At 38.6% G+C, this 17426-nt stretch overlaps 1 protein-coding gene across 1 annotated transcript in view; it reads left to right on the top strand.

Annotated features, from left to right (window-relative positions):
- Positions 1 to 17426, top strand: part of LOC136251027 (E3 ubiquitin-protein ligase rnf213-alpha-like) — a 101913-nt gene that overhangs the window by 1917 nt on the left and 82570 nt on the right. Inside the window, exons 2-4 of the mRNA XM_066043408.1 lie at positions 328 to 368; positions 9586 to 9723; positions 9772 to 9962. Of these exons, the coding sequence (XP_065899480.1) occupies positions 328 to 368; positions 9586 to 9723; positions 9772 to 9962 (370 nt within the window). The remainder of the gene's footprint in view (positions 1 to 327; positions 369 to 9585; positions 9724 to 9771; positions 9963 to 17426) is intronic.

Genomic DNA, 17426 nt, shown 5'->3' with positions numbered 1-17426 from the left:
TATCGATACGTCTAAACACTGTATCATTGCAACTCTAGTACAAACCAATGAACTTAGTGGCCTTGTTTATTCCATTTGTGCCACTACTATGGCTGATCACGAAAATGGTAGCATAACTTTCTTCTTGCTGCCAGAGCTCTTTGGTTCTCCCATTTTCACAAAGATAACCTGGAAATTGTACAGTGTGATGTCATATGGATACTCAACATTAATGCAGCAAGCAACATTGAACATGGATCTGCATTAATGCTTACATTATACATTATAACTATAAGGTAATAACGTGTCTTATGTTTTTTTTGTTTTTTTTAAAATTTAATTTTCTAGGTTCATATACCTGTTCAGTGTCAAAGTGGAGTGACAAATCAGTAAGCATAATAATTAAGTTTGATTGTGTGTGTGTGTGTGTGTGTGTGTGTGTGTGTGTGTGTGTGTGTGTGTGTGTGTGTGTGTGTGTGTGTGTGTGTGTGTGTGTGTGTGTGTGTGTGTGTGTGTGTGTGTGTGTGTGTGTGTGTGTGTGTGTGTGTGTGTGTGTGTGTGTGTGTGTGTGTGTGTGTGTGTGTGTGTGTGTGTGTGTGAGTCAGTCACTGTGCGTGCGTACATGTGTCCACAAGCAAGTACACTTCCGTACTCTGTGTTTTACAGGTAAACTCTTGATCATTATTTCCATTCATATTTGTAATTTTGCATCTTGACGTATCATATCACTTTGACACCTCAGATCAAAGGAAACCATAGGGTTATATTTCACATAATTTTTTTTTATTTCCCTGACTACAGGGTGATATCATAATACTGCTCTGACCCACAAATTCCTTTGATGTTGAAGCACCAAGCATTAGCCGCCTTTGATTGTATATGGTACAAGATACCAGTGGACCTGTAAACCAATAAAATACATTGTGCTGCTTAAGGTTTTACATTGTTGGGTTTGGGTTTAGGTTTAGTCCCATTATAGCATTCTCTTGAAGGAATAAGTATTTATGTGGCTTAGTATTCATAGTTTATCACTGAGTAATCATTCTCACAATGAGGGGATCATTTTTCTATATAGCACATTTCAACCACGTGACAAGATATCTCCAGGTCAGTAATAGGTAGGCAATTGAAAGTGGAAATGGAAACCGGAAATAGTCAAATCGTCATGTAAATGTACCCTAGAGTGAAATCCTTGTTTAGCGGCTACCTCTTAAAGGCCACCTCCATGCAAAGACCACATTGTAAGATGGCTAAGGCATACTGACTTTATAAGACCACTTCATGGTCATCTTTTATAAAGACCACCCGCTTTACAAAGACCACCTTTTCACATTGTAATAATAGCTAAGTTCCAAACATCAGTCATTTCATGATAGGTCAGCTAAAATAATTCTAAAAGTCATCATCTTCTTATGAGGCTTCTTTTTTGTTGATCAGTAGGTTGTAGTGACTAGCTATATTTCCCTTGCATGGACTATTTTTGTTATGACACATTCTGGTACAAACTAAGCGATGACTTGAGTGAAGTGTGGACCAAAATATGGGTGACCCTGAGTACAAAATACATGGTTCAATATTACCATGTAAAGAGGTGGTCTTTGTGAAAAGGCTGGGTGGACTTTATAAAGGTGACCATGAAGTGGTCTAATCATAGTGTATGCCTTAACTATCTTTTAGAACCTAATTACAATGTGGTCTTTGTACAGGGGTAGTCTTGAAAAAGGTGGTCTTTAAGAGGTTACCACCATGTGAGATAATGATTCAACCATTTCTGTTTTCCATTTCCACTTTTCGTTTCCATTTCCAGTTTCCAACTGCCCGACCCCTTTCTGTGAGTGACGAAATACATGTTTGAATATTACCATGTAAAGAGATGGACTTTATAAAGGTGACCATGAAGTGGTCTAATCATCACATATGCCTTAACTATCTTTTAGAACCCAATTACAATGTGGTCTTTGTACAGAGGTGATATTTGTAAAAAGGTGGTCTTTAAGAGGTTACTGCTATGTGAGGTTTTACTCTAGGATACACATATATAACAATTCGACCATTTCCACTCTCCGTTTCCGGTTTCCATTCTAGTGAAACCCATGATTGCTTGTTTAGAAAAGCATTGTTTACAGGTTGTATAGCATATGAAAAATGTTTCATGAGTACCATAGCCCACGCCTTTATCCAACAACTGATGTTTAGATACTTTTGTATAAACTAATAGGGTCAATCATCTTTCACCTATTAGGTTAGTAATCAGCCCCGGGTGGTATGTCATTTGCCTACACCCTTCCTGCAGCCTTTGGGCTTGGGTGTGTATATCAGGCAAATCCTTATGGTGTAATATATCCCCAGATACCCTAGAAACCTCACGCTTGACGTTTCAGATTGTGAATTAATATCATACATATATATCCACTACTGATACGCTTATAATAAATCCACAATCATCCCTTGTGTCCTTGTTACTTTCTAGCTACCTTTTCATTTTCGATTACTTGTTTTATTGGAGCTGGCTTGTTGATCATGAGACTAGGGTACAGCACTGACTTCAAAAGTGCATCTGTTTTAGGATATTGGCAGAGTACGTATTTTACCACATTTGGAACCAGTGATGCACTTTGCTTGTATTTCATTCCATAGTCAGATTGACTTTGAGTTAAAGATTTAATCTTCAAACGTTCAATTTTCAAATGTTCTGATGCAGTAACAATAGAACTGGCTGTCTATTCAGTTGTCACTGCTGGTATTGGACTCACTGCAACTGGGTCACTTATGGGAGGGGGATCATTCAGTCTTTCTAAATCAACATGGCAGCAGGTGTGGTCATGTTTTGAGTACACTTTTGATGAAATTAGCTGTTGAAGTATGTCACAGGAATGATCAATCTCTAACAAACATAAGCGTAGATTTACACTGTCCTGAGGATTAACCACCCTTAGTGAAGGACAGAAAGAGGGCAGAGATTGTACATACCAGGTATTGGCTGGGTGGTTTGCTTAAAATCTCTCCTTGTGAGCTTGAGTTGGTCAACAGTTATTGGCGTGTGTTTCTTTGGGGCTGGCTTGCTTTACACCTTACTGGCCAAAAAATCTGGTAACTGTCCAAAATAAACTGAAGTTAGCTACAGCATAGCACAAGGTTCCTACATGTTTGCAGGTCCCCTTCCAGCTGGGCAACCACAAATAGCAGAATTAACCTTCCAAGACCCTCTGCAAAGTGACATCACCATTTTGTACATCTTGGCTTTCTCCATCTCAGGATGGCAATCAGCCCTAACCCTCCTTGTCTGTAACTGACAAAGCTTTCACATGGCGACATCAGAATAGACCTTCACCAGAGTTCATAGATTTGAAGTCATTGGTAGCCTTACCATCGACAGCTGTCCTTTTAATGAAATAATTCAGTGTTGCTGATAGAAAAGTTGGGCACTTCAGTAGATGAATGAAATGTAGTTTTGATGTTTTTCCAACCAGTTATCGGTGGTGAAACACTGCAGTCAACTTCAGCTGATGTTTGTCTGCTTTGACTGTGGCCATCTGGATTTATTATATGGTGAGCCCATCCATTCTCTATATATGCTTTCACCCTAAATAAACACCCAACAACATGATAAGCTTTCCAAGACTATTTTCAGTACACATAGTATTCATACAGCTTATGAACCATATGGCACACAAGCACCTTCTGTTGCAGCTAGGTGATGAAGTACTTCATCAGAAACATCTAGTATATGTGTAATGCACAAATTATACATGTTAGTAACCATACCTTATCACTAAAACAGCCTTTATTGATGCTCTTCTGCACCGTAATCATCGCTTCAATTTGGATGCTGCTACATCTTGACCACCCAAGGAAGAATCCGGTATGTCTTCTTCACATTAAAAAATGGTATTTTCTTTGTCTTTGATGTCTGAATCCATGGTGAAATCTGCTAAATAACGTACATGCCCACTGTACCATTATCTGTCTAATTCTTATTCATTAATCATGAATTCACACTATTGGATTATTAGATTCATGATTGCTGCAGATCATGACCTCACTCATGAATATGATTAAAACTAGAATTGTATTACATATGTGTGGGTAGCTATGTTCACAAACAAGTGTAAGAAAAAATAGGAATTTTAAACTAGAGTAGGGACAATATAACACTGCTACAATAAAAAGTACTGAAACAAGCTGGATTGGAGTAGTATGTAATGTCTAGATACTATAAAACAATAAGAGGTGAATGTCCCTACCAGTGTTGAAACCGGGTCGGGTCACATTTTTTCCAGGTCATCCGGGTCCGACCCGGTTTACAAATTATCCAGGTCTGACCCGGATTGGATCACGTGAGAAATGAAATTGTTCGTTTGACGACGTGGGAACTTATAAATGCTATTGCGTAGCTCTTTCGTGAGCCATGCCCACTTATTGCATTACCAACATACGCTCAGCCATGCCCATTTATTAGTAAGTGCAGTATGTAGCACGAAACTGAGGGTATCTGTGGTGAGGGATAGTTATTGTCAGTAGGTGATGACCTTTTTTTTCTTCTTTTTTTGGTCTTCATCCTACAGCTAGGGTGAAGTTGCAATTCCAAAGTGGAACCCCCAATGGCGAATCCTGGATGGGGCATTTGGGGCAAATGCCCCTCCCCCCCCGTGGAGGAGCCAGCCATACTTGAGTCTGATTAAAATACTAAACTTTATGTCAGGCCAAGATCCGAGTCAGTTTGTAAAACTCATGAAAATATGCACATTTTATTTAGCATTTATTACAAACTGACCTGAAACCAAAGTAAACCAAAGTCAAACTAGCTGTGAAAAATTGTTATCCAGCACCTTCGTGCATACTAAACGCCTCTTATTGTGTTAAGACTTCAAAACCATTTGCAAAGGCCAAAACGATAAAAGTCAACAGTGAGATGCTGCTAAGAGGTGATTATTTGCTGTTTCAATAATGCAGCAAGTATAACAAGAGAATCTGGCTCTCCCCGACCACCTGCAACTTAGCCTGTTTGTGCCCCTCCCCTTGCCAGCTCCTGGATCCGCCCCTGACCCCCCTTTTTAAAAGTCTTGATCCGCCCTGTTTACTCAACACGAATCAAATGCTCAAAACGTAGTCTCGCTTGCTCGCTCAAGACTAGCTGAAACATAGTTCTTATCATACGCCTCGGCTTTAATTAATCCGGGTAACATCCAGGTCAAATCCGGGTCTGACCCGGATTGCTATCCGGGTCAGTGGGTCATCCGGGTCAGCAGTAGTGACCCGGTTTCAACGCTGGTCCCTACTGTGTGTTTTGATTATAGGATCTCCGTATTACAGTAGGGATATTCACTTCTTATTGTTTTACATTACGTACTACTCCAATCCAGCCTTGTTTAAGTACTTTTATCGGTACTACATTGTCCCTACTCTAGTTTAAAATACCTAATACTAGGGATCGTGTAGTTTTGGCTTTCATGCCCTTCAAAATCACCCAAAAAAACAGTCTCAGTATTCCTTCAAAACAGTTTGGTGGTATTTGTTCAGCATAACCAAGCCAAAAAATGTCTTCAGAGCAACCCCAAATCTTTCCAACAAGTTTCTATGAAATTTTAAAAAATTCTTGAATAACCGATTAACTAACTGATGTCATCAGCCAAACATAACTCGAAGGCTACGGGCATTGATTTTTTCACTGTTCCATGTCACTTCGTCCTGAGATGTGTCTTAGCCAACTGCAGTACATACAATACACTTTTCACGGACTTACTTTTGTCCTCCTTTTCTTTTTGCTGAGAATGAAAGATGTTGATTCACAGTAGGACAATATATGGTTTCCCTGCGGCTGTAGTAGCTATTATGCTTATCACTCATATTCCCCTTAGTGATTGCAGAGACACTTCTGGTACTGTTCTTCATTTGCATCCCTGTGTAACGAGTGGAACATAGTTGACAATGAGGCGTAATGGTCACTGCACTTTTTAGTAATTGATTGTTGGAGGTGCACTCATGCTAAATTAAGTTTATGGAGTGCCTGGCATCATTCTTTCATTTGATGCCATATAATGTTCATTAGTCATAACTAATTATAAAATTAAACAAACAAGTAGAGGGAAAGATTAGAAAGGTTGAAGATCAAACAGTTTTTTAAAAAGTAGTGGAACAAGGAATAGCAGAAAAGTAGCAAAACAAGAGAAGTTGCCTACCTGCAGATCAAGACACACGATAGTGTGTCGTGGGGCCCAAGAAGCCGGCGCGCCACACCGTGAGTATATTAACAGGAAGAAAGAAGACGCAATTTTCACACCTATGTAGCTCTGTGATCCCTTATCCGATTGGAACCAAATTTGCTACAGACGTGCCGGCCAGTTATGGGAGTCTACATACCAAATTTGAAGAAAATCGGTCCAGCCATTTCCGAGATACGAGCGAACAAAATTTCGTTTTAATTTCTTCATTTTTTTCTTCTTCTACTTCTTTATTTCGCACACTTTGCAAAATTCGCCATAAAACACGAATGCGTGCTCCAATCGGGCTGAAATTTGGCACACTTGAAGGGCTCATTAAGGTGGATCTCAGTACCAACTTTGGTAGGAATCCGATGGACATTCACGGAGTTATAATCGATTATTCGCGTAAAATAAGGTTGAAGGTCTGTCACGCCCACAGGGTAAACCCCTTGAAGGAATGAGTTGAAAATTGCTATGTAGATGGAGTAACCATCGTTGGAGTGCCTTTTTGTGGTTTGAAGAGAATCGAGATAAAGACCATGGAGATATGACACAAAACCCAACCTGTGTCACAATTACGCAATCGATTTTTATGAATAAAGAAACTATTAGTTTTCATGCCTACCTGGCAAACCGCTTAGAGCAATGAACTGAAAATCGGTGTGTAGCTGGAATAATCATCATAGAAAGTCCTTGCAGTAGTACAGAAGAATCAGATTACAAACCACTGAGTCATGATTCGAAAGCCAACTACGTGTTGCAAATGCGAGATCGAGATACTCTAATAGAACAGTCACCCTAATAGAGCATTCGGCTATGTTTATAACTTACTCCATCAAACAATTATATTACATTGCAAGTTATTCTGTAGGTAATTCAGCTACAACCAGTTAATCTGATAGACAATTCAGCTACAGGCAAGTCACCCTGTAGAGAGTTCACCTAGAAACAAATCACCCTGTAGAGAGATCAGCTAGAAGAAGTCACCTTGTAGAGAGTTCAGTTACAAAGAAACTATGCACCATGTAGAGAGTTCAGCTGCAAACAAATCACCCTGTAGAGAGATCAGCTAGAAGAAGTAACCTTGTAGAGAGTTCAGCTACAAAGAAACCATCATGTAGAGAGTTCAGCTGAAAAACATCACCCTGGAGAGAGTTCAGCTACGAAAAGATCACCCTATAGAGAGTTCAGCTGCAAATAAATCACCCTGTAGAGAATTCAGCTACAAACAAACCGCCCTGTAGAAAGATCAGCTAGAAGAAGTTACCTTGTAGAGAGTTCAGTTACAAATAAACCATCATGTAGAGAGTTCAGCTACAAAGAAATCACCCTGTAAAGCGTTTAAATCACCCTGCAGAGAGTTCAGCTGCAAACAGTTCACCCTGTAGAGAGATCAGCTAAAGAAGTTACCTTGTAGAGCGTTCAGCTACAAAGAAACCATCATGTAGAGAGGTCAGCTGCAAACAAATCACTCTGTAGAGAGATCATCTACAAAAAGATCACCCTGTAGAGAGTTCAGCTAGAAGAAGTCACCTTGTAGAGGGTTCAGCTACAAAGAAACCACCATGTAGAGAGTTCAGCTGCAAACAAATCATCCTGAAGAGAAATCAGCTACAAACAAATTGCTCTGTAGAAAGATCAGCTAGAAGAAGTTACCTTTTAGAGAGTTCAACTACAAAGAAACTATCATGTAGAGAGATCAGCTACAACAATTCACCCTGTAGAGAGTTCAGCAAGAAGAAGTCACCTTGTAGAGAGTTCAGCTACAAAGAATCCATCATGTAGAGAGTTCAGCTGCAAACAAATCACCCTGTAGAGAGTTTGAGCTACGAAAAGATCACTCTGTAGAGAGTTCAGCTAGAAGAAGTCACCTTGTAGAGAGCTCAGCTACAAGAAATCACCATGTAGAGAGTTCAGCTACCAGCAAGTCACTCTGTATAGAGATCAGCTAGAAGAAGTTACCTTGTAGAGAGTTCAGCTACAAATAATTCACCCTGTACAGAGATCAGTTTGAAGAAGTTCTTTGTAGAGAGTTCAGCTACAAACAAATCACCCTGTAGAAAGATCAGCTAGAAGAAGTCACCTTGTAGAGAGTTCAGTTACAAAGAAACCACCATGTAGAGAGTTCAGCTACAAATAAATCACCTGTAGAGAGTTCAGCTACAAACAAATCGCTCTGTAGAGAGATCAGCTAGAAGAGGTCACTTGTAGAGAGCTCAGCTACAAACAATTCACCCTGTACAGAGATCAGCTAAAGAAATTACCTTGTAGAGAGTTCAGCTGCAAAGAAACCATCACGTAGAGAGTTCAACTATAAACAAATCACCTTGTAAAAAGATCAGCTAGAAGAAGTCACCTTGTAGAGAGTTCAGTTACAAAGAAACCACCATGTAGAGAGTTCAGCTACAAACTAGTGACCCTGTAGAGACATCAGCTAGAAGAAGTTACTTTGTAGAGAGTTCAGCTACAAAGAAACCATCATGTAGAGAGTTCAACTACAAACAAGTGACCCTGTAGAGACATCAGCTAGAAGAAGTTACCTTGTAGAGAGTTCAGCTGCAAAGAAACCATCATGTAGAGAGTTCAGCTACAGTACAAACAAATCCTGTAGAAATATCAGCTAGAAGAAGCCACCTTGTAGAGAGTTCAGTTGCAAAGAAACAACCATGTAGAGACTTCAGCTGCGAAGAAACCATCATGTAGAGAGTTCAGCTACAAACAAATCACCCTGTAGAAATATCAGCTAGAAGAAGTCACTTTGTAGAGTGTTCAGTTATAAAGAAACCACCGTGTAGAGTGTTCTGTAATAAATATATGTATTATATATATATATATATATATATATATATATATAATTTGTACATTAACTGATAAAATCAGAAATATTTAAAGTATTTAACATCTGCTTCATCTTTTCTTCTTCCTGTGGTAAAGAAAAGAAAATCCCCAAAGCCGGCCTATGGCCAGCTTTGGGGTATACAAACACAAAAAGAAGTGAACTCTAATCAAAAACAGCTAAGCTGTAAAAAAAGGTGCGGCCCCAAAAAGGCCACCAACACAAAATTCACCTGAATTGTCGTTATTAAAATTTTTACCATTAACCTACCATCACAGCCATTTCTTGGCCGCCACCTTGGATTTCACATCTTTTTTCACCATGGCCTTTTTGGGGCCGCACCTTTTTTTACAGCTTAGCTGTTTTTGATTAGATATAGATATCCATTAGTGTATCTGCAGATAGGTTATAGGTAACCCCTCTTTTTTCACTACTTTTTTTTGCTATTCTTTTGTTTTAAACTTTAATCCCTAATCCAACTTAAAAATTTAATATGTGCTAGTGATCTGTTGACCCAACTAATATAACTGTTACTATACACACTTTAGTGGCTGTTTTGTTCTCTAGTTTTCAGGTAACTTTTCACCTGCTTGTTCCAAGTTACATTTGGAACTGGAATGACCATTGTTGCCTGAGCATTCGTCATGGATACTATGAAAATAAGGAGTGGGAAGTTGTTTTCTTTAATGGATGGCGGTATCAATTGTAAGTATATATTTTGGTAATGTATTACTTTAAATGATAATTTTACAGTGATCCTGACTCTCAAGCAGTTGAGGTGACAGCTTGGGTGAAGCTTCCAATATGTTTCCTAAGCAAGAAATTTCCATACAAATATAACATTCATTATCCTTCTCTTCAAATTCATTATTGGGAATATTTGTATAATCTTCCAGGCTTGTTTAATCGTTGTTTGGAATTTGATCATCAAAGCTCATCATCAAGTTAGTTAGTGGCATGCTGTGTTGTGCATGTATGTGTGTAATATATTATCTAATCCAAAACAGCCAAGCTGTAAAAAAAGTGTGCGGCCCTCAGAAAGGCTATGGTGAAAAAAGATGTGAAATCCAAGGTGGCGGCCAAGTGATGGTAGGTTAATGGTAAAAACTTTAATAATGACAATTCAGGTAAGCGGCACAAAAATTCACCTGAATTGTCGTTATTAAAATTTTTACCATTAACCTACCATCACAGCCATTTCTTGGCCGCCACCTTGGATTTCACATCTTTTTTCACCATAGCCTTTCTGAGGGCCGCACACTTTTTTTACAGCTTGGCTGTTTTGGATTAGATTTCATTTCTTTTTGTATTTGTATACCCCAAAGCCGGCCTATGGCCAGCTTTGGGACTTTTTTAACCTATGTTTTTTTTCTTTACTACAGGAAGAAGAAAAGATGAAGTAGATGTACTTTAAATATTTTATCAGTAAATGTACAAATTATATATATAATACATATGTGACCGGATTTGCGAAAAGGGGTCTTCCACACACATCCAATTTGCCAACTTTGACAACTGATAACTTCAGATTGGAAAGAGCTATTGCTTTGAAATTTGGGCAGTGGTGATTTCTTTGCAGCTGAACTCTCTACATGATGATTTCTTTGTAGCTGAACTCTCTACAAGGTAATTTCTTCTAGCTGATCTCTCTACAGGGAGATTTTTTTGTAGCTGAACTATCTACAAGGTAACTTCTTCTAGCTGATCTCTCTACAGGGTGATTTGTTCATAGCTGAATTATGTACAGGTGATTTGTTTGCAGCTGAGCTCTTTACAGAATGGTTTCTTTGTAGCTGAACTCTCTACAAGGTAATTTCTTCTAGCTGATCTCTCTACAGGGAGATTTGTTTGTAGCTGAACTATCTACAAGGTAACTTCTTCTAGCTGATCTCTCTACAGGATGATTTGTTCGTAGCTGAATTCTGTACAGGTGATTTGTTTGCAGCTGAGCTCTTTACAGAATGGTTTCTTTGTAGCTGAACTCTCTACAAGGTAACTTTTCTAGCTGATGTCTCTACAAGGTGATTTGTTTGTAGCTGAACTCTCTACATGGTGGTTTCTTTTTGTAACTGAACTTTCTACAATGTGATTTCTTCTAGCTGATCTTTCAATAGGGTGATTTGTTTGTAGCTTCACTCTCTACAAGGTAACTTCTTCTAGCTGATCTCTCTACAGGGAGATTTGTTTGTAGCTGAACTTTCTAAATGATGGTTTCTTTGTAGCTGAACTCTCTACAAGTTAACTTCTTCTAGCTGATCTCTCTGCAGGGTGATTTGTTTGTAGCTGAATTCTGTACAGGTGATTTGTTTGCAGCTGAGCTCTTTACGGAATGGTTTCTTTGTAGCTGAACTCTCTACAAGGTAACTTCTTCTAACTGATCTTTCTACGGGGCAATTTGTTTCTGGCAGAATTTTCTACAGGGTGATTTCTTTGCAGCTGAACTCTCTACATGATGATTTCTTTGTAGCTGAACTCTCTACAAGGTAATTTCTTCTAGCCGATCTCTCTACAGGGAGATTTGTTTGTAGCTGAACTATCTACAAGGTTACTTCTTCTAGCTGATCTCTCTACAGGGTGATTTGTTCGTAGCTGAACTCTCTACATGGTGGTTTCTTTGTAGCTGAACTCTACAAGGTGATTTTTTCTAGCTGAACTATCTCTTTCCATAGTTGCATGAACTCCCTACAAGGTAACTTCTTCTAGCTGATCTCTCTACAGGGTGACTTATGTGTAGCTGATCTCTATACAGGTTTCTTATTTCTAGCTGATCTCTTGAATTCTCTTCAGGGTGACTGCTCTATTAGGATGACTGCTCTATTAGAGTATCTCGATCTCGCACTTGCTGCACCAAGTTGGATTTCGTGTTATAACTCCGTGGCTTTAAGTCTGATTCTTCTACACCATTGATGATCCTTTCTAAGATGATTACTCCATCTGTACAACGATTTTCAAAGCATTACCCCAAGCGGTTTATCTGGTAGGCGTGGCAAGCAGTCGTTTTTTATTAGCTAATCTCGATTGCGTAATTGTTACACCCTGTTGGTTTTTTCGTTGTATCTTCCTGGTTTTTAGCTCGATTTCTTTCAAACCACAAAAGGTTTGAGGTTCAATAGTTAACCTATTCACCCACCGATTTTCAGATTCTTCCCATACACACGGTTTACCCTGTAGGCGTGACAACATATTGGGGTTATTTTTCGTGAATAATCGCTCATAACTCTTTGCCTGTTTATCATATTCCAGCCAAAGTTGGTACCGAGATGCGCCTTTATATCCCCCTTCTGTGTGCCAAATTTCAAGGCAATCGGATATGGCGTTCGAGTTTTATAGCAGTTTGTGTAAGTGTGCGACAAGAAAAAGAAAAATAAGAAGGAAAAAAAAACGAAGAAACTGAGCCAATTTTTAAAGTCGCATATCTCGGGAACGCGTGAAGCGATTTCGCTCAAATTTGGAATGTGGAGTGCTGCAGTTGGAGGGCATGTCCACAGCAAAAATTGTCTTGTTTCATCAAGGAAACACAGAGCTACGGAGGTGCGAAAATTGCGTTTTCTTTCTTCCTGTCAATATACTCACGAGTGTTACGCGCCGGCTTCTTGGGCCGCACGACACACTACCGTGTATCTTGATTTGTGTTGTGCATTAGCCTTGGACTCCAATAGCCAGTATTTTAGGCAAGTATTTCTATGAGTCTTTTGTAATTAAAGAGCTAGAGTACAAGAATAGAGTTTAGACTAATCTTCAGTGAAGTACAGTGAAATCTGTTAATGTTGACACCTAAGGTATCCTGGTTTCCCAGGCCAGTTTAAATAATAAGGGATTATCTGGGTAATAATCAGGACCAATCATGTTCATAGTACACAGGCTTTACTGTACAGGTGCATAGAAGTGTTGGATATTATTGTGTGTGCATGTATATATATATATATATATACTAGTTAAAGCACTACAGATAGTGCAATACCGACAAATATGGCACAAGGCAAAACCGAGTGCTTGAAACCACACCCGAATGCCATATTTTCCATAGTGCACAACCATTCGTGGTGCTTTTACTGGTTTAGTGTATAAATCTGGAGTTGTGATCAAGAAGAAAGTAGCAATTAATACAATGACCTGAATTCCATGATGGTAGCAAGAAAGCTAGTACCTACTTGTGATTAGCAGAAGGTTAATTTGTAGTCAAGTTATCACACAATTTGAGATCCAGAATTCGTTTAGTAGTGATGAGGAGAATGACTAGTTACAGTGTATTTGAATAATGGACAGTTTGTACAGCTCACTAATAATTGTTCACGAGTATGGTCTGAGGTGTGGCCATCGATGCTGTGAAGTTTAAGGCATCAATATCAAGCGGCCACTGAATCTAACCAAAATTCTCTGGATATACAGTACAATGGTGGACAATTTAGTGAAAAATTTAATACTAAGCAATATAATTATTTTAGTCCAATTATTAACATTTGTATGCACAGCTATTAATTTGTTTTAATTGCAATGGTAAATTATTAACAGCTTTGTTATTGGGGGTGATTGTGATCATTCCAATGCCTCCGTGTGGGTTGTGTTTATGTTCTGTCATGTTCACGCAAGGTTTATTGCCGTACAAAGGAAAGCAAGCACACTTTTTTTGTGGAAAGTACAGCACACTTTGGAACATTATAGAAAACAAAGCACACTTCTCCTTTGAAATTAGATGGTATCATACATTAAATATATTATACAAGTATAAGGAATTTTAAGTTCAATTAGGGATCATAGAAAAATGTTGAGAAACAAGGGAGGTTGCCTACTCCTGCAGATATACTAGTGGAATTTAATTCCTACTTCAATGTGTACCCATGACTGAATTATGGATAAATCTGTAGGTGACCTCCCTTGTTTCCCTACCCTTTTTCTATGATCCGTAATCAAGCTTAAAAATTTTCGTTATGCTTGTTTGTTGACTTTTCTGTAACATTATTATGACTGGTGAACTCGCGCTTAACACATCGAAAGAAAGAATGGCGCCAGAATAATGTTTTGTCTGAATGTGTGTCCCAACTATCAATTACTGACTTGAAAGTGAAGTGGCCATTATCCTATGCTTTCAGCTATGTTCAACCCTTTACACAGCACTACAAATGAAGAACAGCAGAAGTGCCACTCACGATGGAAAATACGGATGACTCCCATTTACAAACAAAAGAAAGCCATTACACTACTGCGAATTGATACCTTGGGCTGTCAACAAAAGAAAGGAGACTGCCTAGGAGAAATGAATGTGCAAGACTTGCAAGTCTTGCAAGCAAGATTCTTGCATGGAAAATGTCCCTTTTCTTGCAAGATTCTTGGCAGTGTTGCAAGAAACTTGCAGTCTTATTTTCAAGAATCTTGCATGGAAAATGTCCCTTTTCTTGAAAGCCGCTTGCATGTCTTGCAAGAGCGTTGCAAGTCATTTCTCCCTGGGTGATGAGTCACTATGTTGAATGTTTCACATGTGTAAACTCCATATAATGCTCACCATATATTTTCTACTTGACTACTTTACTATGTAAATAGCTCCTGAAACGAGGAAGCCTTATTGTTAGTGTATTTGCCAATTAATTAATCACATAACTATTTGCTGTTCTTATATGCAGCTATTTTATCAAGAAAGGCAAGTATCATTTCAAGTATGATAATCACAAAGTTGACCTTGTGAGTGGGACCTCCAATGCCTGTATGCCAGTTAAATAACAAAAGTGTTCAAATAAGTGAATTTGTTCAGACAATTGATTATATACAGAGCTGTGTTTATCTACTCTAATGTACTACTCTAGTAGAACCTACACCTGTTGACAAAATACTCTAATAGAACTGTCACTGCTACTGTTCAGAAAATTGAGGGTTCAGATAATTGTCCTATTGTACTACTTACCTAAAATAGATGACTAAAGAACTGATAAAGAAAACTATGTGTGCATGTCAGGTTTTGCTCTGTGGGACTATATGTGATTGTAATCTATTGAGCCAGTAATTGATAGTTGGGCGTGCATTCAGTCAAAAACATTAACTCTGGCACCATTCTTTCTTCATCTGACTAGTTTGCATATACCTATTTTTCTCGAACTTCACTGATTAGTACAGTGATTATACGGAACACCATTCATCTCTTGTTTCACTACTTTTTGTTGCATAGATCCCTACTACAGGCTCTCATTTAATCGATCATGAGTCACAAGTGCAACAAGTTATGGAGTTGGGTCAACTTGTCTCATTATGTTCACCATGAACTGGGAAATTCATTAAGGTGCAGTTTTTGGCTTATATTCACACATGCTTTCAAGCAAGGAAGGCTGAGAAATGGCAACAATAGCGTTTTACTGCTATGTCAACAAACACATAACTCACATTTGTTTCATGAGAAAAGAAACAAAAATATTCTTACTCTACATGAAGAGGCAAATTCTGTGTTTTATTAGATATTTCAATCCAAGTATTATTTTATTGTTTACTGAAGCAGTTGAAATGTGCACAGTGTTTGTACAACATGTTTTTTACTTAATGGATTCAATGCAAAACGCAGAATTATGCAAGCTGGTTGGGTTTTTGCTCAGTATACAGTACAGCTCACAGGTAATGTCGCATGTACACGCACGACGTACGTGAGGTGTACTTGAGTGACCCGCGTGGATACAGCAAGGCTACGGTAATGCTCCACGATAGCAAACTAGCGTCACGCAAGACAAGATATCAGGACTCACGTAATAGTTAACCGAAATTTCAGCCCTAGAAGCCATGAACTTTCAAAGTTAGCTACAGCACTTGCTCGACAGCGCTACAAAGTGGCAACAACGATTTGTACATGCAGCAACCATAAAAATTACAGGCGCTTAATAAAATGATCATAACTTATGAATGCAGTCCTCTACCAAGATGCAAGTTACACCATTGGATTCTTCATGAACAAGTAAATCCATTGCTGGGTAATTTGTGTCTTCCAGACCTTTCGTATGACCAGGGTGAACCAGTGAAGGTAAAAACGTGAGAAAAAAGCAATAGTGAACTGCTCTCCAACACAAGGCAGACTATTGCTCATATCTTCCATATCCTTGAGAGTACTGACACGAAGCAAAGATTTTGGAACTCCTCTTGCTTTGGGGATCATGATGCTACCAATATTTTTGGTGTTACCACTTTCCTTCATTGTGAAACAAGATATTTATAAATTACGGATTTTTTTTCAATTTTGTAAATACAAACTTTTTGCTTCCATTTGAACACTTGCATATTGAGTGAACCATGTTACACATAATGTAATCATGTTACCGCAATACGCAAATGTTCAAACGGAAGCTGTAATTCACCCATTGCGTTCTGCAGGCCGTGCGTTTATTGCATTCTATAGTAAAATTAGCTAGCTAGGCTTCCAAGAACATATGAGATTCTTGCAGATCTGGTCACAAATGTTTATGTAATTTAAGTGTTGTATAATCAGTGGCGTGTGTTCTCATGCGCGGTGAGTTTCTCACATGGCTAGTGCTTATCCATGCAGTGTTCCACAGGTCTTTATAGTAAATTGCAAAATAACGATCCCTCGAGAAGACATGAGCATTACTCGCATGTGTATACTCGCGATGTTACCTGTGAGCTGTACAGTATATGTTAATCAAATTTCAACTGAATATTTCACTACCGATCTGGTACTGATACATTTGAGGTGGAAATGACTGATACTGATCCAATACTAATACTTTGCCCCACAGGCATTTCTCACTTGTCTCATCCCCAGCTGCCCACACACTTGATCATGTGAAGGTTGTCTGGTGACATTACTTGGCCCAGGAGGTGTGCATTGATGAAGTATACACCTGAAAAACTGGCTTAGTAGTTGTCTAAAGGTCTTCTTCGCCGTTGATTATTGTACTAAGTCAAATGCTAAGAAGATTTTCGTACATCAAGCATTTATTAGTTACTCCTGCGATTTTCATAAAGTAATGCTACTTTAAGCGGATGAAAAGTTTATTCATTTGAATGTAAGCATGAATAAACACAAGAAACACGTTTGTAGCAATATTTCACTTGGGCCAATAAAGTGGACTAAAGTCACCAAACAACCTTTGATATCAGGCATTAATAACTTTACCGATACAAATCCGATCCTGCCAAAATAGGGCCAATACCGATACTAGTATTGGTATCGGTGCATCACCATTAGGTACTACTTTTTGTACTCATGTGTACAAGCAGTGGCGTTTAACTATAATAAGTAGGTTACATTTTTTAACGGTTTCTGGTGAAATTGGCTTGGGGATTATATATAATGAGCCTCATTTTTACTTTGCTTTTGATATGGTTTTCTTTGCTTTGCTCTTATTTTTTGAGCTAGTTGTACACCTTGTGGGCTGGTTTTCTAAAAATGTTATGGAAAATGTTATGTTCGCATGTCT

This window comes from Dysidea avara, chromosome 3 (genome assembly GCF_963678975.1).
Source record: "Dysidea avara chromosome 3, odDysAvar1.4, whole genome shotgun sequence".
In the NCBI taxonomy this organism is placed as follows: domain Eukaryota; kingdom Metazoa; phylum Porifera; class Demospongiae; order Dictyoceratida; family Dysideidae; genus Dysidea; species Dysidea avara.
This window is presented reverse-complemented; position numbering and strand designations above follow the sequence as displayed.